Source organism: Cebus imitator, unplaced genomic scaffold (assembly GCF_001604975.1).
Source record: "Cebus imitator isolate Cc_AM_T3 unplaced genomic scaffold, Cebus_imitator-1.0 Scaffold54, whole genome shotgun sequence".
Lineage (NCBI taxonomy): Eukaryota > Metazoa > Chordata > Mammalia > Primates > Cebidae > Cebus > Cebus imitator.
The window spans coordinates 1,273,880-1,297,242 of record NW_016107369.1 but is presented as its reverse complement, the minus strand read 5'-3'; the positions used below and the strand labels follow the sequence as shown (position 1 = coordinate 1,297,242).

The 23,363-nt window shown below is 45.4% G+C and overlaps 1 protein-coding gene across 8 annotated transcripts in view; it reads left to right on the top strand.

Moving 5' to 3' along the window:
* The window catches only part of ADCK1 (aarF domain containing kinase 1), a 140,861-nt gene that overhangs the window by 20,544 nt on the left and 96,954 nt on the right, over nt 1-23,363 (top strand). For 6 of the 8 annotated variants that reach the window (XM_017528531.2, XM_017528529.2, XM_017528530.2 and 3 more), the window contains one exon: nt 2,900-2,983. The exons of 1 other annotated variant lie outside the window; for it this stretch is intronic. In XM_017528531.2, coding sequence (XP_017384020.1) covers nt 2,900-2,983 — 84 coding nt within the window. Of the gene's footprint in view, nt 1-2,899; nt 2,984-22,645; nt 22,671-23,363 lie in introns of those variants that run through there. One more of the 8 variants, XM_037738488.1, reaches the window with a different exon arrangement.

The window sequence follows — 23,363 nt, the reverse complement described above, 5'->3', positions numbered from 1 at the left end:
AGGAGAATTGCTTGAACACAGGAGGCAGAGGTTGCAGTGAGCCGAGATTGTGCCTTTGCACTCCAGCCTGGGTAACAAGAGCGAAACTCCGTCTCCAAAAAAAAAAAAACAACCAAAAAAAAACTGTCCCATTGGTGGGTAGTTGGCCACTTGCCTCATGCTTGCTTTCCTCCTTTATCTGCTGCAGGATGAGCTCATGCTTTCTTCCCCTTGATGTAGATTCAGTCAGATGCACAGTCCATTGTGGTTGTCATCTCACCATCTCCTTAATATCAGTGTTGCCGGGCACAATGGCGCGTGCCTGTATAGTTCCAGCTACTTGGGAGGCTGAGGTGGAGGATCTCTTGAGTCCAGGAGTTCTGGGTTGTAGTGCGCTATGCTGATCGGGTGTCCGCACTAAGTTCAGCATCAATATGGTGACCTCTTGGGAGCGGGGGACCACCAGGTTTCCTAAGGAGGGGTGAGCCGGCCCAGGTCAGAAATGGAGCAGGTCAAAACTCCCGTGCTGATCCGTAGTGGGCTTGCGCCTGTGAATAGCCACTGCACTCCAGCCTGGGCAACAAAGTGAGACCCTGTCTAAAAAAAAAAAAAAGAAAAAAAGTAGCTTCTGGTTGAGGAATGCCTATATGAATAGGTTAAAAAACAATTTAAATCCATGCATTATGCCAAGATGGGTGATTCAGATGCTACTATGGTTGGACACTGGAGTGAGTGCTGTGGCTTGGGAGTCAGGATTGGTATCCTAGCGGTAGCAGGTTTTATGTATATATCTCAGTGCCTAAGATATAGAATAAATGAATAAATAAATAAATATATATATGTGTACATTTAATTTTTATTTTTTTGGAGACAGGGTCTTGCTCTGTTGTCCAGGCTGGGGTGCAGTGGTGTGATATCAGCTTACTGAAACCTCCACCTCCTGGTCTCAAGAGATCCTTCCACCTCAGCTTTTTGAGTAGCTGGGACCACAGGTGCCTGACACCATACCTGGCCAATTTCTGTATTTTTTTGTAGAGATAGGGTTTCACTATATTGCCTAGGAAGGTCCCAAACTCCAAAGTGCTGGGCTTACGGGTGTGAGCCACTGTGCCAAGCCAATTGTGTGTGTATGTGTGTATGTACGTACACACACACACGCACACACCCCTATGATTGAGGAATGCCTACAGGAGTAGGTTAAAAAACAATCCATTGCTTATATTACTGGAAAAACAAAAAAACAAAAATCCAAATCCATGCATTCAAATCCATATATATAGATAGATAGATACAGATGTACATATATATAAAATATATATGCACATATTTATTTATTTTTTTGAGACAGAGTCTCGCTCTGTTGCCTGGGCTGGAGTGCAGTGGCACAATCTTGTCTCAGCTCACTGCAACTTTCACCTCCTGGGTTCAAGTGAGCACATCTGGCTAATTTCCATATTTTTAATAGAGATAGGGTTTCACCATATTAGCCAGGCTGGTCTCAAACTCCTGGCCTCAAGTCATCCACCTGCCTCGGCCTCCCAAAGTGCTGGGATTACAGGTGTGAGCCACCATGCCCAGCCTGTAGACTAGTCAAGTGCCATAGTGAGAAGGGGGGAAAGAGTAGAGCAAGGAGTTTGATCTGTGACTGATTGTGAACAATCAGTTGAGATAACTCACTACCTTCAGGCCAGCGAGAAGCAAGTTTTAAATGGAATCTTAGATATTTGAATAGTTGGAAAGGAGGGAGGAAAATATGAATCAGTGCTTTGTAAACCAACCACAAAGCTGTTTATTTTTTAAAGGCCAGGGCTCTGGTCTGGATCATCCTTGAACACTACTCAATGACTAGGTCTTACTTGTGGTTAGTGTTTAACAAGTATACGTCTAATAGAATAAAGCTTTGTAGAGTGCAAAGGAGGAAACTCTCTTAATATCAACTTTATAAATCCCCGAACTTCTAGGCTCCCAGTTATTCAATTCTATAAAGGAATGTTTGGGGTAGATAATTCCCAAGGTGCCTCAATGTCTAAGATATCTTGGAGACTGGAATTTTCTGATTCCCTCTGGATAAAGGGACACAGAATCAAGACACATGCTATTAGGGCCAGGTGCGTGGCTCACGCCTGTAATCCCAGCACTTTGGGAGGCCGAGGCGGGAGGATCACCTGAGGTCAGGAGACTAGCCTGGCCAACATGGCGAAATCCCATCTCTACTAAAAATACAAAGACTAGCCAGGTGTGGTGGAGTGCGCATGTAATCCCAGCTGAGGCCGAGGCAGGAGAATTGCTTCAACCTGGGAGGTGGAGGCCGCCGTGAGTTCGAGATTGTGCCAGTACACCCTAGCTTGTGTGACAGAGCGAGACTCTGCCTAAAAAAAAAAAAAAAAAAAAAAAAAAAAGACTTATGCTATTAGAGCAGACATACATATAAAATAATGTTTATTTGTGATATGGAGAAGTGGGCTAAGTTTATGTAACAGCATTCATTTAACTAGCTTTGGTTGAGCAATTCATGTTGCTGGCAGTGTAAAAAGGTGCTGGGGTATAGTGATGGACAGGAGGGACAAGCCCCTGTGCTTCTAAAGCTCAGAATTTAAGCTTTTAGGAAGAGACAGTTCATGAACAAAGAAACAAATGAGCAAGATAATGTTGGATGGCGGTTTGTTATGATAAATAATTGAATGTTTCTGGTAAGAGGGGCAATTTTAGAGTAGGCTGCTGCAGAGGTGGCATTTGCACAGAGTCCTGAATGATAGAAAGAAGCTAGCTAGAATAAGATCGAGGGCCTGGGCATCTTAGGGGTGGGACTGGCCACTCCCCAAGACATAGCAGTGTCAGAAGCCTGTACTGCAAGTTTTGGGCAGAGGAGTAGTATTTAATGTCCAGGTGCTAAGCTTTTCCCCACTGCCTTGGTTCACAGACAGCTGTCATCAGTTATGACTACCTCACTTCCCTGAAGAGCGTCCCCTATGGCTCAGAGGAGTACCTGCAGCTGAGATCTAAGGTAAGTAACCCACGGGACCCATCTGAACCAGGCCAGGACTGAATAACACTCGAACTCCTAAGCTTATGCCATCCTCCCACCTCAGCCTCCCAAAGTACTAGGATTACAGGTGTGAACCACTGTGCCCGGCCTAGGACTGGATAAATCCTGAAGCAGCTGCCTAGCCATGAAGCTTCCTATGTACAGCTGGAGTTGGGCAGAGGACAGTGCAGGAGATTAAGGCTGGGGCCATTGGCCACTGAGAATTTGGAAGGAAGAAGGGGAGGACCACTTCCTCCTTCACGTGGAGGTTTCAGTACTTCTGAGTGGGGCTGTCAGACCAGCATCAAGCTGGATCCCATGGTACTGAGGTTATTAATTTGTAAGTTGCTGTGGGGGAGGCCAGTGTGTGTTTCTGGGGAATACAGGTGTCTGGGATGACTCAGGAGGGATGTAGGCTCTGTCCCAGAGATAACTTAGCTGGCTTCTCAACTGTTTGCCAGGCAAAACCCATCTGAAAGAGGTGAATTGCTTTCCTATCCTCGAGGGCTACTCTGGGGGCTCTCCTAGGCCTCTGAGTAGAGCTGTCAACCCCAGACTCTCTCTTTTCACTTGGAACAGTGTAGTTGATGTTGATACATGTTTAGATATCCCAGAGACTTGGGGAATCAAACAAGACGGCATTTTTTTGTGGCTGTAGTTTGAGTTTGAGGTCAAGTGTAGATACCTTTGGCTCTTCCAGAGAGAAGTTTGTGATAGATGGGCATGTCTGTGCTCAGGCGGTCCCCTCAGCCAGGAATGCCCTTTGCCCCTAAGAAAATTCCTCATCATCCTTCCAGACTCAGTTCAAGCTCTCCTCTGTGGTGCCTTTCTTCTCAGTTTTCCTAGGTGGATGGAATAATTAATTTCTAAATTTTTGTTTAACCTTTTTATTATGGCAATTTCAACCATCCACAAGAGTGGAGAGAACAGTAGAATGAACACTGGTCATTTAGCTTCAGAAATTATCAACCTTTTGCCCATCTTGTTAGTCCTCTTCCCCCCTTTATTTATTTATTCTTTTATTTAATTTATTTATTGAGCTGGAGTCTCACTCTGTTGCCTAGGCTGGAATGCAATGGTGCGATTTCGGCTCATTGCAATCTCTGCCTCCCAGGTTCAAGCAATTGTCCTGCCTCAGCCTTCCAAGTGGCTGGGATTACAGGTGTACACCACCACACCTGGCTGATTTTTGTATTTTTATTAGAGATGGGGTTTTAGCATGCTGCCCAGGCTGTTCTCGAATTCCTGACTTCAGGACCCGTTTTGGCCTCCCAAAGTGCTGGGATTACAGGTGTGAGCCACTATGCCAGGGCTGTTTCATTTATTTTTTTATTCGTTCACTTATTTATTTATTTATTTATTTTTGAGACAGAGTCTCACTCTGTGGCCCAGGCTGGAGGGAAGTGGTACAATCTTGGCTCACTGCAACCTCTGCCTCTCGGGTTTAAACAATTCTCCTGCCTCAGTCTCACAAGTAGCTGGAATTACAGGTGCAGGCCACCACGCCTGGCTAAGTTTTGTATTTTTAGTAGAGACTGGTTTCCACCATGATGGCCAGGCTGGTCTTGAACTCCTGGTCTCAAGTGATCCACCTGCCTCAGCCTCACAAAGTGCTGGGACTACAGGAGTGAGTCACCATGCCTGTCCTCATTCACTTAATTTTTTTTTCCTAAATATTTAAATGCAAATCTGAGGCATCACATTGTTTTATCAGTAAACAGTACATATCTCAAATAGATAAGGAACCTTAAAAAAATATAACCAAAAGACCATGATCAATAACAAAACTGACAATTCCTTAATGATCTCTAATAAATAGTCCATGTTCAATTTCCCTTGTCCCCAAAATGTCTTTTTATTTTTTTTGAGATGGAGTCTCTGTCACTCAGGCTGGAGTGCCACCAGTGGCGTGATCTTGGCTCACTGCAACCTCTATCTCTGGGGTTCAAGCAATTCTCCTCCCTCAGCCTCCCTATTAGCTGGGATTACAGGTGCGCACCACCGCGCCCGAGTAATTTTTGTATTTTTAGTAGAGACTGGGTTTCATTGTATTGGCCAGGCTGGTCTCAAACTCCTGACCTCGAGTGATCTGCCCACCTTGGCCTTCCAAAGTGCTGGGATTACAGGTGTGAGCCACCATACCTGGCCCCAAAATGTCTTTTTATAGCTAGTTTGTTCAAATCTGGATCAAAATATCCAAATAAGGTAGATATATTAAGGTTGACATTTTCTACATCTTTAAAAATCGATAACATTTCCTCTTTCTCCCTCTTTCTTGAGTTACTTGTTTGTTGAAGAAACCAAATAATTTATCCTGTAGAATTTTCTACGTTCAGGATTTGGCTGATTCCATCTTCAAAGTATTATTTAATGGGAAATACATTCAAATGGTACATAATTCAAGATATACAATATTTGAATCATACAAAATGACCTTCCTACCCTTGTTCCTTAGGTACCCAATTTTCTCACCTAGAGATGATTATTATTTCTTGTGCATTCTTCCAGAGACGTCTTCCTATTTGAATTTAATCACTTTATCTTTATTCTTGCCACAGACAATAGTTGGTTACATGTCTTTCTTTTTAGACTATCTGTTTCTTTAGATCAGGGATTGAGTCTTTGTTTTTTTTCAATCTTCTATCTCCAGCCATGATGCATGTGTAGGCCTGCGTTGATTTAATGTCTGTTTTAATGCCAGCCTGTACCTTGCCACCTCCCTACTTTTGGGGGAGGTCCCAGAAAGAGCATGATGTTAATAGTTAGAAGACCCGCCCTGGTGCGGCGGCTCACGCCTATAATCCCAGCACTTTGGGAGGCTGAGGCGGGTGGATCAGGAGGTCAAGAGATGGAGACCATCCTGGTCAACATGGTAAAACCCCGTCTCTACTAAAAATACAAAAAAAAAATTAGCTGGGCCTGGTGGCACACGCCTGTAGTCCCAGCTACCCTGGAGGCTGAGGCAAGAGAATTACTTGAACCCAGGAGGCAGAGGTTGCGGTGAGCCAAGACCGCGCCATTGTACTCCAGCCTGGGTAACAAGAATGAAACTCTGTCTAAAAAAAAAAATAGTTAGAAGACCCAAGTTTGTGCCTTGGCTTTGGGAAGTTCATTTAGCCTTTTGGAGATGCCATTTGTCTATAAACTAGAGATGGTTATGCCACTTACTCAGGATTATATAGATAATATCTCTGCCTTGTGAAATAGAAAGCACGTATCAAAAACAAGTCAGATGTCTTCTACAAGGTTTGTTCTATGAGGACAGAGACTTGGTCTGTGCTGTGAATGTCCACGTCTACCGCATCCATCACCAGGAAGTGACAGGTCCTGGGTAAAGGTTTGTTGAATGAACAAATGAAATATATGTTAGTTTTTATGGAGGATTGATCTCAAAGACTCTGCTTCTGAGACATAATTGCCTGCTGTGTTTCCCTGCCCCTCTTTTTCCAGCTAACCAGTGCTATGAATCTTGACCCCTAGTGGTGTAACATTCTGCAGAGAGCTCGCAGGCTCGGACACAGGGGCAAGGCCTCTGCTTTATGGAATCTGTAGAGGAGGCAGGAGATGGGTGTCAAAAAGACAGTTGCCCAGCTGGGTGCAGTGGCTTACGCCTGTAATCCTAGGACTTTGGGAGGCCAAGGTGGGCGGATCACAAGGCCAGGAGTTCGAGACAAGCCTGGCTAATATGGTGAAACCCAGCCTTTACTAAAAATACAAAAATAAGCTGGGTGTGGTGGCACATGCCTGTAGTCCCAACTACTTGGGCGGCTGAGGCAAGAGAATTGCTTGAACCTGGGAGGCAGAGGTTGCAATGAATCGAGATCATGCCGCTACACTCCAGCCTGGGCAACAAGAGCAAAACCCCGTCTCAGAAATAAATAAATAAATAAAGCCAGGCACGGTGGCTCACACCTGAAATCCCAGCATTTTGGGAGGCGGAGGTGGGTGGATCACCTGAGGTCGAGAGTTAGAGACCAGCCTGACCAACATGGAGAAACCTCCTTTACTGAAAATACAAAATTAGCCGGGTATGGTGGCACATGCCTATAATCCCAGCTACTCAGGAGTCTGAGGCAAGAGAATCATTTGAACCCGGGAGGCAGGGGTCGTACTGAGCTAAGATTGCACCATTGCACTCCAGACTGGGCAACAAGAGCAAAAAACTCTGTCTCAAAATAAATAAATAAATAAATAAATAAAAATAAAGACAGTTACTTGTCATGTGTAAGTCATATGAAAGGCAGTGACACTGCAGCTCCTGGAGAAGTTGACAGTCACAGGGGATGCAGTAAGGAAAGTGCAGCCTGGCATTTGACAAGAGAGTAGCAAGTGGTGGCTGGCACCAGAAAACAGCATGTAGGCCCATCTCCAGGAGTTGTCCCTGGGAAGGGGGAGCTGGCTGGCACTAAAGAGCACAAGTAAATACTGCAGGAGTGTTTTCTTCCACTGGAGCGCTTATCCCTTCTCGTCAGCATGGCTGATAAAGGAATGAATGAAGGGTGAAACGTAATTATCTCAGCTATCAAGACAGCATCTCCAGGTCCCAGAGTATGTCAGAGCCGGGAGGCTAGCTCAGCAGGCGGTGACTTCGAGCACTTTCACGGTTGGCGCGGGCAGGCTGGGATCTCAGTGACTCAGCTCTGGAACCTGGGAGCCAACGTGAAGAAATGTGTTCTAGAGGCATAGTGGCCCTTTGCTAGGCAGCCAAAGTGGTGGGGAGGGGCTCACATGCTTTGGAGGACCAGATCCCTGGTGTTCAGGATGCTTATAAACTGAGATGTGTGTGAGCTGGCTTATTCACAAAGCATGCAGAAGTCACTGCTGGCGTAGACATCCAGGAATGGGGCTGGAGGAGGCAAGATAGAGTTGATTCTGATAAGGGTTTGGCACATAGTGGCTGTTTGTTAATTTTGCAGTTTAGAAGCCATTCTCATTTTGGGAAACAACATATAAACTTTCCTCTGGGGAGCCACTGTATTGATGTGCACTCTATGAGTTTGGGAAGGACTCACATCATCCATATTAGCTAGGTGATCAGTGGAGTCTATTCTGCTGGCCCTAGAGATTCATTCAGGGAACCTAAGCAGCTAAGCCAGTTCTGGCCAATGAGCAGGACTTTTCTGGGAAGAGCAGCTCTCTCTTTTCTGCTGAGTGAGCTGAGAGTGTAAGATGTTGGCTTGGAGCTGTTGGCAGCCATCTTTGCCACCATGAGGGGAAAGCCCGTCTGTGAATGGAGCTAGTGTTGCAAAGAAATGCATAATTTGAGTCCCTGGATCTAGCTGAAATGGAAGCTAGGCTGCCGCTCGAATTTCAGTTATATCTACCAGGAAATTCTCTTTTCTGGCCAAGGTGGTTTGAGTTAAGTTTGCTGTTCCTTGCAGCCAAAAGAGTTCTTATGTACTGTGGATTCATAGAGAAGCATACTGGTTTTTTTTTTTTTTTTCTATTTTTCTTTTTTCCTATGTCCCTCAGTTTGTCACTTGAGCTGCTGGGTCTTTTAAGCATAAATAGAATTTTGATAGGTCACAGGAGGGCCCATAACTCAAGGGAAGAAATGAAATTCAAAAAGTTTAGTGCCTAAGGAGGGTGGAGAGAGGTTTGGATGGTGCTGGGTAGAATTGGAACCATTTTGGACCTGGAGTCAGGTCCCCTGGCACCTAGTCCTAGTCCACTGCCAAGCACCTCTGCTTTTACTTTTTTAGTTTTTAAAAGGCTTTTTTTTTGTTGTTTTTGAGTTAGAGTCTGGCCCTGTCACCCAGGTTGGAGTACAGTGGCATGGTCTCAGCTCACTGCAGCCTCTGCCTCCTGGGTTCAAGTTCTTGTGCCTCAGCCTCCCAAGTAGTACAGGCACCTGCCACCATGCCAGGCTACATTTTTTTTTTTTTTTTGAGACGGAGTTTCTCTCTGTCGCCCAGGCTGGAGTGCAGTGGCACTATCTCGGCTCACTGCAACCTCTGCCTCTCAGGTTCAAGCAATTCTCCTGCCTCAGCCTCCTGAGTAGCTGGGATTACAGGCATGTGCCACCACACTCGGCTAATTTTTTGTATAATTAGTAGAGATGGGGTTTCCTCATGTTGGCCATGCTGGTCTCGAACTCCTGACCTCAGGTGATTCGCCTGCCTTGGCTTCTCAAAGTGCTGGGATTACAGATGTGAGCCACCATGCTTGGCCAGCACCTCTGCTTTTCTATCTGTAAAATGATGGTGATGGCCTTTGCCCCTGTTCCATGTATAAGAATGGAGATGAGAAGCTTTAGTTAATTTAACATTGTGGATTATTTAAACCAGCCAGAGAGGAGATCCTGAGCATTGGGTTAGCCTGGATAGCTCCTTGTCACTTTAATAAACATATTAATGATAGTCTATTTTCCTCATTTCTTCTATACATTTACTAATTGTGTAAAAAATACCTTTCCCTTCTTCCCTAGTTTTTTAATTATTGTTACTATTATTGAGATGGAGTTTCACTCTTGTTGCCCAGGGTGGAATGCAATGGCGCAGTTTCAGCTTGCTGCAACCTCCGCCAACCAGGTTCAAGTGATTCTCTTGCCTCAGCCTCCTGAGTAGCTGGGGTTACAGATGCCTGCTACCACACCCTGCTAATTTTGTATTTTTAGTAGAGACAGCGTTTCACCATGTGGGCCAGGCTGGTCTTGAACTCCCGAATTCAGATTCTCCCGCCTCAGCCTCCCAAAATGCTGGGATTACAGGCATGAGCCACCGTGCCCAGCTATGTATCACTGTGAACTCGTGGATTTTTATTTTATTCTACGTGGTGTATGTCCCATATATAATCCAAACGATGTTTGTCCTTTATTTACAAAATAATCATTATTTTATTGCTCAAATGGTTCTACCTTTGGCTATTGGGAGCTCCTTCAGGTTGGTTCCTGCGCCCTTTTGATAGGCCCCCAACCTATTTTGAGCACTGTTTTACATTCTTGTACTGAAAGATAGATACTTAAGGCTTATCCTGTATTTTCCTTGCCCTGGAATCAATCACTTCTCCAAGGAGCCTTTGTTCCTGTTATTGGAGAATGGTATTTAGAAACCAAGATGCTTAGGTTAGGTATTTGTTTTGCTAATGGGGTGCCATTGCTTCTAGGCTCTTTCAGGAGACAGAGTGAAGATATATATGTGTATACACTCACTCACTCATACACACACTTACTTCTGTCTTTCTACTAAAAATCTTATCTATCTATCTATCTATCTATCTATCTATCTATCTATCTATGTATCTATCTAGAGAGACATCATCTTGCTCTGTCACCCAGGCTAGAGTACAGTGGTATGATCAGGGTTCACTGCAGCCTCCAACTCCTGGGCTGAAGTGAACCTCCCACTTCAGCCTCCGAGTGTGGTGGCACATGCCTCCTGAGTAGTTGAGACTACAGGTGTGTACCACCACACCTGGCTAATTTTTTAAAGCATTATTTGTAGGGACAGTCTTACTCTGTTGTCCAGGCTGGTCTTGAACTCCTGGCCTCAAGTGATCCTGATGCCTTAGCCTCCCAAAGTGCTGGGATTATAGGCATGAGCCACTGTGTCTGGGCAGAAAACTATGAGCTGATCCTTGTATCTCCAATTCTAGTCTAACACCACAGAGTCCAAGTTAGCATTCACCCTTTTTTTAATAGCGCCTCTTTCTCTGACAGTGATAAACCTACCTTTTATCTACAATATATTTCCTTATTTGTTCGACTCTCATATACTCTAAAATAGTTAAGACCACTTAAGCATTCACAAGCAGAGACAGTAGTCTAAAATAGGTGAGGTTGAATGAGTTAAGTTGGTGTGGGAGCTAAGTTTGGAAAGGTGGGTTGATTGAAACATGTAGCCTTGGGGACAAGGTGATTTTGGCTGAGTATAGTGGGTGAAATTTTGAGGATTGTCTATATGAAAAAGAGATTAATTCATTGTTACTGGAGACCAGGTATGGGTGAATAAAAGGGCATAGTGGCAAATAGGATTAGAGCTAGGTCGCAGAGGGACTCAAGGCCAGGTTTTATGCCACAGACAATAAGGAGCCATGAAAAATTCTCCAGTAGAGTTACTTATTAAGCCTTCAATGATTGAGAGTGCTTAAAAGTTATTAGCTATTGCCTCATTGAATTTTCTTTTGGCTGGAGTGCAATGATGAATCTCTGCTCACGGTTATCTCTGCTCACTGCAACCTCTGCCTTCCAGGTTCAAGCAATTCTCCCACCTCAGCCTCCCGAATAGCTAGGACTACAGGTGTGCACCACCATGCCCGACGAATTTTTGTATTTTTTGGTACAGACAGGGTTTCACCATGTTGGCCAGGCTGGTCTTGAACTCCTGACCCCAGATGATCTGCTGGACATGGCCCCTCAGATTGCTGGGATTATAGGTGTGGGCCACCAGCCTGGCCATTTTTTTAAACAAATTATTAAATATGAGACAGTTTTGCTATGTTGCCCATGCTAGTCTCAAACTCCTGGGCACAAGTGATCCTCCCATCTTGTCCTCTTAAAGTGCTGAATTACAGGTATGAGCCACTGCACTCAGCCAATTATTGATTTTTTTTTCTTTTTTCTTTTTTTTTCCTTTTTACCTATTCAGAGAATAGATTTTTTTTTTTCTTAACACCAGTACCACTTGCCAAAAATATTTTTTGAGCTTCTACTATGTTGGGTAGTGGGTGTGTGAACATGCATGTGTATACGTGTCTGTCTGTGTGAGAGAAAACAAGAACAAGAACTTTTTTTCTTTCTTTTTTTTTTTTTTAAGGTGGAGTTTTGCTCTTGTTGCCCAGGCTGGCATGCAATAGTGAGATCTCGGCTCACTGCAACCTCCACCTCCCAGGTTCAAATGGTCTCCCAACTTGCTGGAATTACAGGTGCCTGCCATGACACCTGGCTAATTTTAAAAAATTTTATTTTTAGCAGAGACGGGGTTTTGCCATGTTGGCCAGGCTGGTCTTGAACTCCTGACCTTAGGTGATCCACCCATCTTGGCTTCTTTCTGAAGTGCTGGGATTACAGGTGTGAGCCACTGCGCCCAGCAGGAAGCTTTTCTTTTTTAAGTCAGAGTTATAATGTAGGAGGGGACCTAATTGCTACTTTGAGTGTGAAGTTTTTTTTTAGCTAAACTCAAATTCTTGTTACCAGGTAGGTCCCTGGGCTTCTGAGGTATCAGATGCTTCAGGTCAGTAGTATGTGTTTGTTTGATAAGTTACCATAGCAGTTAATATTTGGACTACAGGCAACGATCATTATCCTTCTCTTCCTTGCCTGAGAAACAGAGTCGGGGAGATGCAGGACTCTGCCAGGTGGTAGACAAAATTCATAAGCTTCATTACTATTAGACACAGGATGCAGCATGTAGTTTGGGGTCTAAAGCAAGTGGGCTTGCTGAACTTCACCCCTGAATTTAAGAGGCTTACCTACCCAGGCACAGACATGGCTGGACAAGCCTCTCAGATGGGGGACTGCCACTTAGAGGAGGAAAGAGCTGAAAGTCAGTGCTCTGCAGATAAGCAGATCCCAAATGGAGAGGAGAGAGAAAGGGGTCAGTTGGGTAAACTTTGTTTCTTCTCCTGAATTCCTTAATCTGATTGGTGATTGTCCCTCCCACAAGGAGAGAAGAGCAGGGAGAAAGGTCAGGAGCATTATGCCTACTGGAGCTCCCTCCGCGTAGTTGCGTGAAACATAGGAATAGGATGTTCTCCTGCAGTACTGATTGTGAGAGGGGAGGTAGCTGCAAATTTGCTCTAAGAACCTTTTGTTTCTATCAGATTCTGCTGATCTTTACATCTGCCTTTGTTTAGGAACATAGGCCGCTTTGGATCGGAGTATGGGACAGCTATTTTGGCATTACTGAAATCTGCACTTAGAGGCAAGAGTCAGGCACTGTCAGCTTTTATTTTGTTTATTTTTTGAGACAGGTCCTGCTCTGTCACCCAAGTTGGAGTTCAGTGGCGTGATCGCGCCTTACTGCAACCTCGACCTCCTGGGCTCAAGCAGTCCTCCTGCCTTGGCCTCCCAAAATTTTGGGATGGGATTACAGGTGTGAGTCACAATGCCTGGCTGCTGTCAAGCTTTAGAACCATGGGATATGGTAGGCTGTTTTGGAGAAAAAGGGACTCAATTTCTGACCTGTGGATATTGGTTGGAGGGGCGGAGTAAGGGGCTAACATCGAGTGACAACCCTATAACCATCCCATTGAACTAGAGAAAGACATCTTGGGCATCAGCCAGCTGAAGCCTGTAATGTACAGATGTGGATGTGGAGTTCTGGAGAGGTGATATGATTTCTTACGTCCCCAGCAGGTGTGTAGCAGATCATGAACTTGATCTTGATGTTCAGATATTTTCCAATCACATGTTCTTTGTACTTTATACTGTCTTCTCCCGGTTTACCTGCTTCCAATCTGGGGAAAAGCACCAAGCTGGATAGAGAGTAGACACAAAAATGCCTGTGTAGTAGTTCTGACCAACTGGCTGCTGCTGCTGGAGTTGCTTTTCCTGCCTCTTCACCCTCCCTCCTCTGAGCCTCAGGCTCTGCTGCTGCCTGGGATGGAACTGGGAAACACTGGGAGGAGGAAGAAGGGCAGCAGAGCCACCTCCCTGAAGTAACTTAACTCATTCAATCAATACAACAGTTACCTCAACAAATATTTGGCATTCCCCTATGGAGGGGGTGGGTAGACCCTTCAAAAGTAATTGATAGGTCCTAGCTCTTTGCTTCAGGAAAGAGTTTCAACTCTGAAGCTATTGAACAACTGCCAGCTTTGAGGATAACCATCTTACCAGTCTAGTGAAGCTATAATTCACTAAGCATTCTAAAGATCTTGTTTGTCTGCAAAGGGAGCTGTAGCAATGTCTGGATCTTCAGGAATATTCCTTGAGACCCGGGGTCTGATCTGGCCAAACCAGGACATTTCTTCACCAACCTTCCATCCATCTATTACTCAAGCCACTTTCACTGAGCCTGCTCTGTGTCAGGTACAGGGTGAGGCTCTGAGGAGAAAATGGGAACTAAGACTTGACCCCTGCCATCAAGTTGTCACAGTTGAGGGTAGGGGGACAGAAGGCATGAAATCACCAGCTGCAGGACTGACTTGTCTTTATTACAGCTCTGGTCCCTGGTCTGGAATTACTTCCTTCTCCTGATCCCTGACAGCAGCTAACTTCCAGGCAAGGTGGGCATGTTGCGAGGCAGCTTTGCTTGGGAGATAGGGCTAGGGTGCATTCCTCCCGGAGTAGTGGTCTGGGTCTCCTTGTGCCACAGCTCCTTTGCATGTGCAGCACCTGTCAACCTGGCATGGAATCTTTCCAGTGAGTTTTCTTTTTTTTTTTTTTTGGAGACAGAGTCTTTTGCTCTTGTTGCCCAGGCTGGAGTGCAATGGCACGATCTTGGCTCACTGCAACCTCCATCTCCCGGGTTCAAGCAATTCTCCTGCCTCAGCCTCCCGAGTAGCTGGGATTACAGGAGTGCACCACCATGCCCAGTTAATTTTGTAGATTTAGTAGACACAGGGTTTCACCATGTTGATCAGGCTGGTCTCGAACTCCCGACCTCAGGTGATCTGCCTGCTTCAGCCTCCCAAAGTGCTGGGTTTACAGGCTCCAGTGAGTTTTCAGGCATTGTGCCTCTAGACCCGCTTTTGCTGCTTTCACTTGTCATCACGGAATGTTTGCCTGAGAGTGTTCTGCATAGAGGAGGGGAGAAATTGAATCCTTGCTATCTTGGTGACTGGCTTTCTCAGAGTTTGTGATAATTTCTGCAGGAGCATGAGCTGCATTTAATTTGCTTTTGTTGGGTCATCTAAGGACCAGTTCTTTGGAATTAGGGAGACAGAGTCTGCGAGTCTAGCACCTCCTTTTTAGCTTTCTGAATACTGCATAGAAATCTGTGCAGTTTTCCGCAGTGGCCCTGACCTCAAAACCATTTTGATTCCTGGATAATTCCATAGGAGTAGGTTCTTGAGCCTTGGTGTGGTCTGAGGAGAAACTTGGTAGGGTCCATGGCCATCAGTGGGAGTACTGGGGGTAAATGTGGTGGGCCTGGGAGAAAATGTCTTCTCCCTGGAGATTGGGCTCACTGTGTGGTGGCTTCTCTGTAGGTCCTAGGCAATCAGGGAAATGCCAGTGACCCTCTCGATTGTTCTAGACTAGTTAGTTACCTAGGGGCCATGGCCAATGCCAGCGTTTTATTTTTCCATATCTGTATACAGCTTGTATTTTTAAAAATGGGAAATATTTAAGACCTAAGACAAAGTATAAAAAATAATTCAGTGATCACCGTCATGCTTATTGCCCAGCTTCAGAAATAATACCTTACCCATGCAGTTGTACCGGTGGGTACTTCTTCCCTGACTCCAGCTTTCTTTCTGCATATCCAGAATTAAGCAGTGTTTTGAATTCGTTGTTTATTATTCCCATGTACTTCTTTATAACCAACTATTCAGGTATTTCTGTGATATTTTTCATCCTGTCGACGCTTCTACCTTTACTTGGCTTTGTTCTAAGCAAAAATATCTGTGAAATTACAGGTTTGATTTTCTCTCTCTCTGTCTGTCTAAATGCATATGCAAATAAATATTCTGCGTACCAGCTGAAATTGCCCCTTGTACCACCTTTTGCATACCATCACTGCTGCGGGGTCGTGCTTTGAGAAACAAGGCTGCAGCATCTGTAGCAGATGTTGGGCTATGCCCTGGCTTGCACCCACTCTTGCCTTGATCTTTACCCTGCTGTTTTTGGCTACTTTCTTTCCAGCGCTTCTCTCTTCCTAGCTCACACTGTTTATCTCCTGAGGCTGCTTTAGGATTGAAGATTCCTGATGTGATGGTATTTGCTGCTGTGGTTCTAAAGCAGTGATCTTTTCTTTCCAAAGGCCACAGCTATAATGAAACAAAACAACCCCCTGGGTTTTGGTGGTATGAGCCTGTTGCTCTGTACAGGGCATCTTTCCATTCTGATCAGCATACAGTTCCTCTCGCGTGTGTGTCTGCAGCTCCCTCTCCTATGTGGGCTGCCTGGAGATGCGGGTGAGCTTCATGCTCCTGCAGAGCTGCCCTACACTTGCCGCTACCACCTGGTTCTACAGGGTGAGTGGAGCAGGCAGAACACTGCGCTCCCCAGAGAAGGTCCTGCATTGAGGACCTGCACTTCTAGCAAGGCCCTCTGTGGGGCAGGAGCTGGAGTAACCCTGGTTTCAGCCTTCCCTTGCTCATCTCAGACCCTATCCCAGACCAACCCAGGCTGGGCTTTTCATTGCTGATTGCTTTTCCCACTGAAAACCTCCTGCAGTTTTCTGAACTGCCCTGGACTGGGTGCTTCTGAGCTGTTTCCACCTCTGCTGGAAGTGAATGAGGCAACATGATGAGAGTTTCGGGGTCGGCATAAGCTAGGACTTCCCTGTGGCTGAGGCAATTTAGTACTGGAGTACACAGAAGTGTCCTTGGTCTAGACTTGTTAGTTACCTAGGGACCATGGCCAATACCAGCATTTTATTTTTCTGTATTTGTATACAGCTTGTATTTTTAAAAATGTGAACTATTTAAGACCTAAGACAAAGTGTAAAAAATAATTAAGTGATCACTCTTATGCTCATTGCCCAGTTTCAGAAATAATACCTTACCCATGCAGTTGTAGCCCGTGGGTACTTCTTCCCTAACTCCAGACATCTTCCTGCATAACCAGAATTAAGCAGTATTTTGAATTCATTGTTTACCATTCCCATGTAACAAAGCCAAGTGTCCTGCACTCAGGACAGCTGTGAAGGCTGTATTTAGAGAGCAGCTTTCTGGAAACAAGAGATTTTATGTCTGGCATTGAGGTGGGAATGGGACAGCCCCCAGATGGTTCCCAACCTGTCAGACAATCAGTCACCTGGGGAGCCTTATAAAGCACAGATTCCTTGGTCCCATACACTAAAGATGTATTTTCAGTGATTCTGAGGTAAGGCCTGGAAAGCCTCACTCTGGTGTCCAGGCTGGAGCATAGTGGCGTGATCATGGCTATCACTGCAGCCTCTGCCTCTTGAGCTCAATTGATCCTCCCATCTTGGCCTCTCGAATAGTTGGGACTGCAGGCTTGTACCACCACACCTGGCTAATTTTTGTATTTTTTGTAGAGACGAGGGTTCACCATGTTACCCAGCCTGATTTCAAACTCCTGGGCTCAAACAATACCCTGCTTCAGCCTCCCAAAGTGTATGAGCCTGACCAAAAGCCATATTTTTAATGAGTTCATCAGGTAGGCTTCTACTAAGGTTTGAATGGGTCTCTTAAAGTTCACATTTTAAAAACTTCGGGTCTCTTAAAGTTCACATTTTAGAAACTTCATGTGCAAAGCAATAGTGTTAAGAAGTAGGACCTTCAAGAGGTAATTAGGTCTTAAGGGCTCTGCCGTTATGAATGGATTAATGCTGTTATGGTGGGAATGGGTTCCCTCTCTGTCTCCACCCCCAACCCCTGCCCTTTCATGGGCTCTCTTACTCTTCCACCTTCCACCATGGGATGACCCAGCAAGAAGGCCCTTGCCAGGTACAGGTCTCTTGGTCATGGGCTTCCCAGCTCTTAGAACTATTTAAAAAATGTTTGTTTTTTTCTTTTTTCTTTTCTTTTTTTTATATAAAATTTTTTTTTTTTTTTTTTTTTTTTTTTTTTTTTTTTTTTTTTTTTTTTTTTTTTTTTTTGAGAGCATTTTTTTTTTTGCCCAATCTAATCTTTTTTTTTTTTTTTTTTTAAGAGACAGGGTTTCACCATGTTGGTCAGGCTGCTCTCGAACTCCCAACCTCAGGTGATCCGCCTGCCTTAGCCTCCCAAAGTGCTGGGATTATAGGCATGAGCCACCGTGCCCGGCCTTGTTTGTTTGTTTTTTTTAAAAGTGATTCAGTCTTGAGCATTTTGTTATAGCAGCACAAATGGATGAAGATGGCTTCTGCTGCACTGTACTTAGGACTCTCTATTATCTCATTTAATTCTCACAGTAGCCCTGTGAAATACCATTGCTATCATCCCTATTTTACAGATGAAGAGACTGATGAACAGATAGATGGAGTGACTTGTTCAAGGGTCCACAGCTAGCAAGCGGGTGTATTAATTTCCTATGATTGCCATAACAAATTACCATAAATTGGGTGATTTAAGGCAATAGAAGTTTATTCTCCTACAGTTCTTGAGGCCAGATGCCCAAAATCAAAGTGCCCTCAGGACCATTCTGCTGGTGGGAAGCATTCTAGGAAAGAACCCTTCTTTGTCTCTTCTGATGGCACCAGGCATTCCTGCGGCTGCATCACTGCAATCTCTGCCTCTACTTCCTCTTTTTTTTTTTTTTTTTTTTTTTTAGAGATAAGAGTCTTGGTCTGTCCCCAAGGCAGGAGTGCAATGGTATGATCTTGGATCACTGCAACTTCTGACCCTCAGATTCAAGCGATTCTCCTGCCTCAGCGTCCTGAATAGCTGGGATTACAGGTGCCTGCCACCTTGCCTGGCTAATTTTTTGTATTTTTAGTGGAGACAGGTTTTCATCATATTTGCCAGGCTGGTCTCGAACTCCTGACCTCAGGTGATCCACCTGCCTTGCCTCCCAAAATGCTGGGATTACAGACATGAGCCACCATGCCTGGCCTTCCTCCTCTTTAAGGACAACTATCATTAGATTTAGGGTCTACCTGGGCAGTCCAGGATGATCTCATCTTAAATTTTTTTTTCTTTTTTTGAGACAGTCTTGCTTTGTTGCTCAGGCTGTAGTGAACTGGCATGATCTCTTCTGCCTCCTGGGTTCAAGTGATTCTCCTGCCTCAGCCTCCTAAGTAGTTGGGTTTAGAGGCATGCACCACCATGCCCGGCTAATTTTTGTATATTTTGTAGAGGTGGGGTTTTGCCATGTTGGCCAGGCAGGTCTTCAACTCCTGGGCTCAAGTGACCTGCCCACCTTGGCCTCCCAAAGTGCTGAGATTACAGGTGTGAGCTACCATGCCCAGCCTCATCTTAAAAATTCTTAATTACATTTGCAAAGACCCTTTTTTCTGAATAAGGTTACAGACACAGGTTCCAGGGATTAGGACATGCACATCGTTTTGGGGGCCACCATTCAACCACTACAGGAACTTAGATTTCATCCCAAATGGTGCAGCTCCTCAGGCTGTGCCTAGAACCACTCTACTCCCTGGCTCACTAATCTGGACTGGATGAGCTCCCAGGGTTCCTCCAGGCCATGGTCCATATGGCATGGGATTGTGTGTTGGATCAGGGCATTTGAGCCATTTGTCAAGCCTCGAGACTTCAGTGTGTTTTTCTCCACCTCTCTCCCATCCCCTCAGCCCTCTGCAGTTTCTCCTGAATCCCTTTGGACTGTTCCTCTTGGACTCAGAAAATTCCCACACATTAATATGTTCATGAAGTGAGGCTACAGCTGCCGTAAGGACAGACTCATACTGGCTTGGATGAGTGTGTCTCTTGGCTGGGCAAGGTGGCTCACACCTGTAATCGTAGCGCTTTGGGAGGCAGAGGTGGGCAGATCAAGAGGTCAGGAGTTTGAGACCAGCCTGACCAACATGGTGAAACCCTGTCGCTATCAAAAATACAAAAAAAATTAGCCAGTCATGGTGGTGCACACCTGTAATCCCAGCTACTCAGGAGGCGGAGGCAGGAGAATCACTTGAACCTGGGAGGTGGAGGAGGTGGAGGTTGCAGTGAGCCGAGATGACGCAACGGCACTCCAGCCTGGGCAACAGAGCAAGACTCCCATCTCAAAAAAGAAAAAAAAAAAAAAAGATGTGTTTCTCTTGCCTCAGTGGCTGCATCTCCAAAATGGGAATCACTGGAATAGCAGGGCTAGATGGAAGGCCGTCATATAACTAATAAAACTGATGGAAGGCACTCCGCAGCTGTAAGCGTGATCGAGATGCTTGTTAACAGCAATAGTAATCTAATAGCCTGTTCTTGATTTCCTATTTATCACTGTCTTGGCCCCAGGCAGCTATTTTCTACCAACTTAAAATCTGCTCAGCTCTCTTCCTGTCCCTGAATAAAACTACTGTCAAAGCTCTTGCCTGTTACAGCAAGACTTTTTAATAGACTTTTCCTTGTAGAACCATGAGACATATGTCCAATTAATGGAATAACTTTACTTAAATATATGTGAGGCTAATTTAAGGCAAGGTGGTTCAGGAACTGGGGTGCTGTCCCTCCCGTACCCCCAATCTGTCTTTAAAATGATCTTCCCCTCCAATTTATTATTATTATTATTTTTGAGACAGGGTGTCCCCCTTATCACTCAGGTTGGAGTGCAGTGGTGCAATCATGGCTCACTGCAGCCTGGACTTCCCAGGCTCAGGTGATTCTCCCGCTTCAGCCTCCTAGGTACTTGGGACTACAGGCATGTGTTTCCGTGCCCGGCTAATTTTTTGTTTATTTATTTTTTAGAGATGCGGTTTCACCATGTTGGTCAGGCTGGTCTCGAACTCCCGACCTCAGGTGATCCACCCATCTCGGCCTCCCAAAGTGCTGGGATTACAAGCATGAGCCACCGTACCCGGCCTGTTTATTTATTTTTGAGACAGAGTTTTGCTCTTATTGCCCAGGCTGGAGTACAATGGCTCAATCTTGGCTCACTGCAACCTCCGCTTCTTGGGTTCAAGCGATTCTCCTGCCTCAGCCTCCTGAGTAGCTGGGATTATAGGCATACACCACCACGCCTGGCTAATTTTTATATTTTTAGTACAGATGGGGTTTCTCCATGTTGGTCAGGCTGGTCTCAAACTCCTGACCTCAGGCAGTCCACCTGCCTTGACCTCTCAAAGTGCTGGCATTACAGGCATGAGCCACCGCGCCAAGCTGAATTTTTTGAATTTGTGGTAAAGATGGGGTTTCACCATGTTGCCTAGGTTGGTTTCTTCCTAGTCTCAAGTGATCCATCTGCCTTGGCCTACCAAAGTGCTGGGATTATAGTCATGAACCACTGCACCTGGCCCCCCTCCAGTTTTTTACTTGTGGGAAAGATTTTTACTCCCCAACACATTATAGAATGAAGAGGGATGTCTCCGCGGTGCCTGGTCACAGTGCAGAGTATCTAAGCCACTATTCATTCAGCCAGTTGTTCAGTGATATTTAGTAAATGCCTACTATGTGCCAGGCACTGTGTGGGGTGCTGGGCACACAATGGTCTGTTCTTGGGAGGACAAGAGATAATTCATAATGATGGAACTTACAAACACATCTGTTCCAGGAGGGTAGGGGACTTGTTTTGTATTGCTTGCTGCTGCATCTGCAGTGCGAAGAACAGTTCTTGGCACACGGTGGTCTCAGTGTATACTTTTCAGGGAATCAGTGTGGTAAGGAAACAAGGTCATTTCAACTCTTGCTGAGTGCCCTAAAGGAGTTAAATGTAGTCATGGGATAAAGAGTGGCTGTGGAAGAGGCTGGGGAAGGGCTCTCTTGCATGAGGTTTTTCAGCTAAAACTGAAGAATGATAAAGAACTAGCAAGTGAAGGGCTACAGGGAGACTGAGAGAAGAAGAGGCAGGGCCGACCATGTGATTATGGGAATAGTGCAAATGCAAATGCTGGGCTCTGGCTGGGCATGTGGAAGTCAGCCTCCCTTCCCATGGCCCTGCTGCCCCAACCTTCAAAGGATGGGCAGTTCCCAGGAAATGGCAAGCTGTGTGCTGGGGCATGCTCAGGATCTAGATAGGGGTGAGTGAAAGGTGCTGGCTGAGCTGTGTGCTCACCTTGCTGTGGCTGTACTAGTCTAGGATGGGGCTGGATAACACTTGGCACACGATGTGACCCCAACCCTCCCCATGCCTGTGTCAAGTCTGCCTGCTGGGACGGAGAGCAATGGCACAGTGCAGGCCTCTTCTTCCCACTGCACTGGTTGCAGAGAGCAGCAGTGACAGCAGATAGAAGTAGGGAGGCAGGGCCAGATGTGGTGGCTGGTATGTAATCCTAGCACTTTGGGAGGCCAATGCAGGTGGATGACCTGAGATCAGGAGTTTGAGACCAGCCTGGGCAAGATGGTGAAACTAAAAATACAAAAATTAGCCAGGCATGGTGGCACACACCTCCTCAACTACTCGGGAGGCTGAGGCAGGAGAGTCGTTTGAACCCAGGAGGTCAAGGCTGCAGCAAGCCCAGATTGAACCACTGCATTCCAGCCTGGGGGACAGAGAGACGCTGTCTCAAAAAAAAAGGTAGGGAGGTAGGTAGAGTCAGGGTACTGGGGGCAGGGAATGATCAGCCAAGGAGGTGGGACTGTGTGAAGCTGAATCTCCCAGTACACCTTCCTTTGTCCCATCAGGCTTCACTTCCAAAACACAAATTCAAAAGTAATGAAGAATTTCAAGATGGCTACTGTATTAGTTTCCTATGACTTAAGACTCTGACAAATGTTTACAAACATAGTGGTTTCACACAATACATTTGTTCTCATAGTTCTGGAGGTCAGAAGTCTGGAATGATTCTCACTGGGAGAAAATTAAGGTGTCAGCAGAGTTGTGATTCTTCTGGAGGCTCTAGGGGAGAATTCTTTTCCTTTCTTTTTTTTTTTTTTCCAGCTTGTAGAGGCTGCCTGCATTCCTTGGCTCATGGTCCCATTCCTCCATCTTCAAAGCCTGAAACATCCGGCTAAGTCCTCCCCCTTCCATCTTTCTGCTGCCTTCTGCCTTTCTCTTCTACTTGTAAAAGCCATGGTGATTACACCAGGCCAATCTGAGAGATTCTGGATAATTTCACTATCAAGGTCAGCAGATTAAGAAATAAACTGGCTGTGTGTGGTGGCTCACGCCTGTAATCCCAGCATTTTAGGAGGCCGAGGCAGGAGGATCATGTGAGGCCTGGAGATTTAGACCAGCTGTAGTCCCAGCTACTTGGGAGGCTGAGGCAGGAAGATCACCTAAGCCCAGGAGTTTGAGGCTGCCGAGAGCTATGATTAAGAAGGCTTAAACTATGATCAAGCTATGTTGTGCCCCAGCCTGGGTGACAGAGCGAGATGTTGTCTCTGTAAAACAATGAAACACAACATACAAACAAAAAATTTGTCAATTCTTTCATTATTTTTTTCGCTGACAAATTTAAGCAAATTATAGAAATCATGGCATTTCACCTGTAATTGCACTGTGCATCTCTAACAACTGATATTTTTCTAAGTTATCACACTGTGATTATCTCAGCTAATGATATTAACAGGAGTTCTTTAATTTCATCTAATTTCTATGTGTGTTCACTTGTCCCCCAACTGTGCTGCCTGTTGGTCTTCACATTGGCCCTGAGCTTTGTGCCTATTTTAGCTCTCTCTCTGAGATTGGAGTGAGGCCTTCCTCCCTGTATCTTTCGGGGTATTTTTTTCTTTTCTTTCTTTCTTTCTTTTTTTTTTTTTTTTTTTT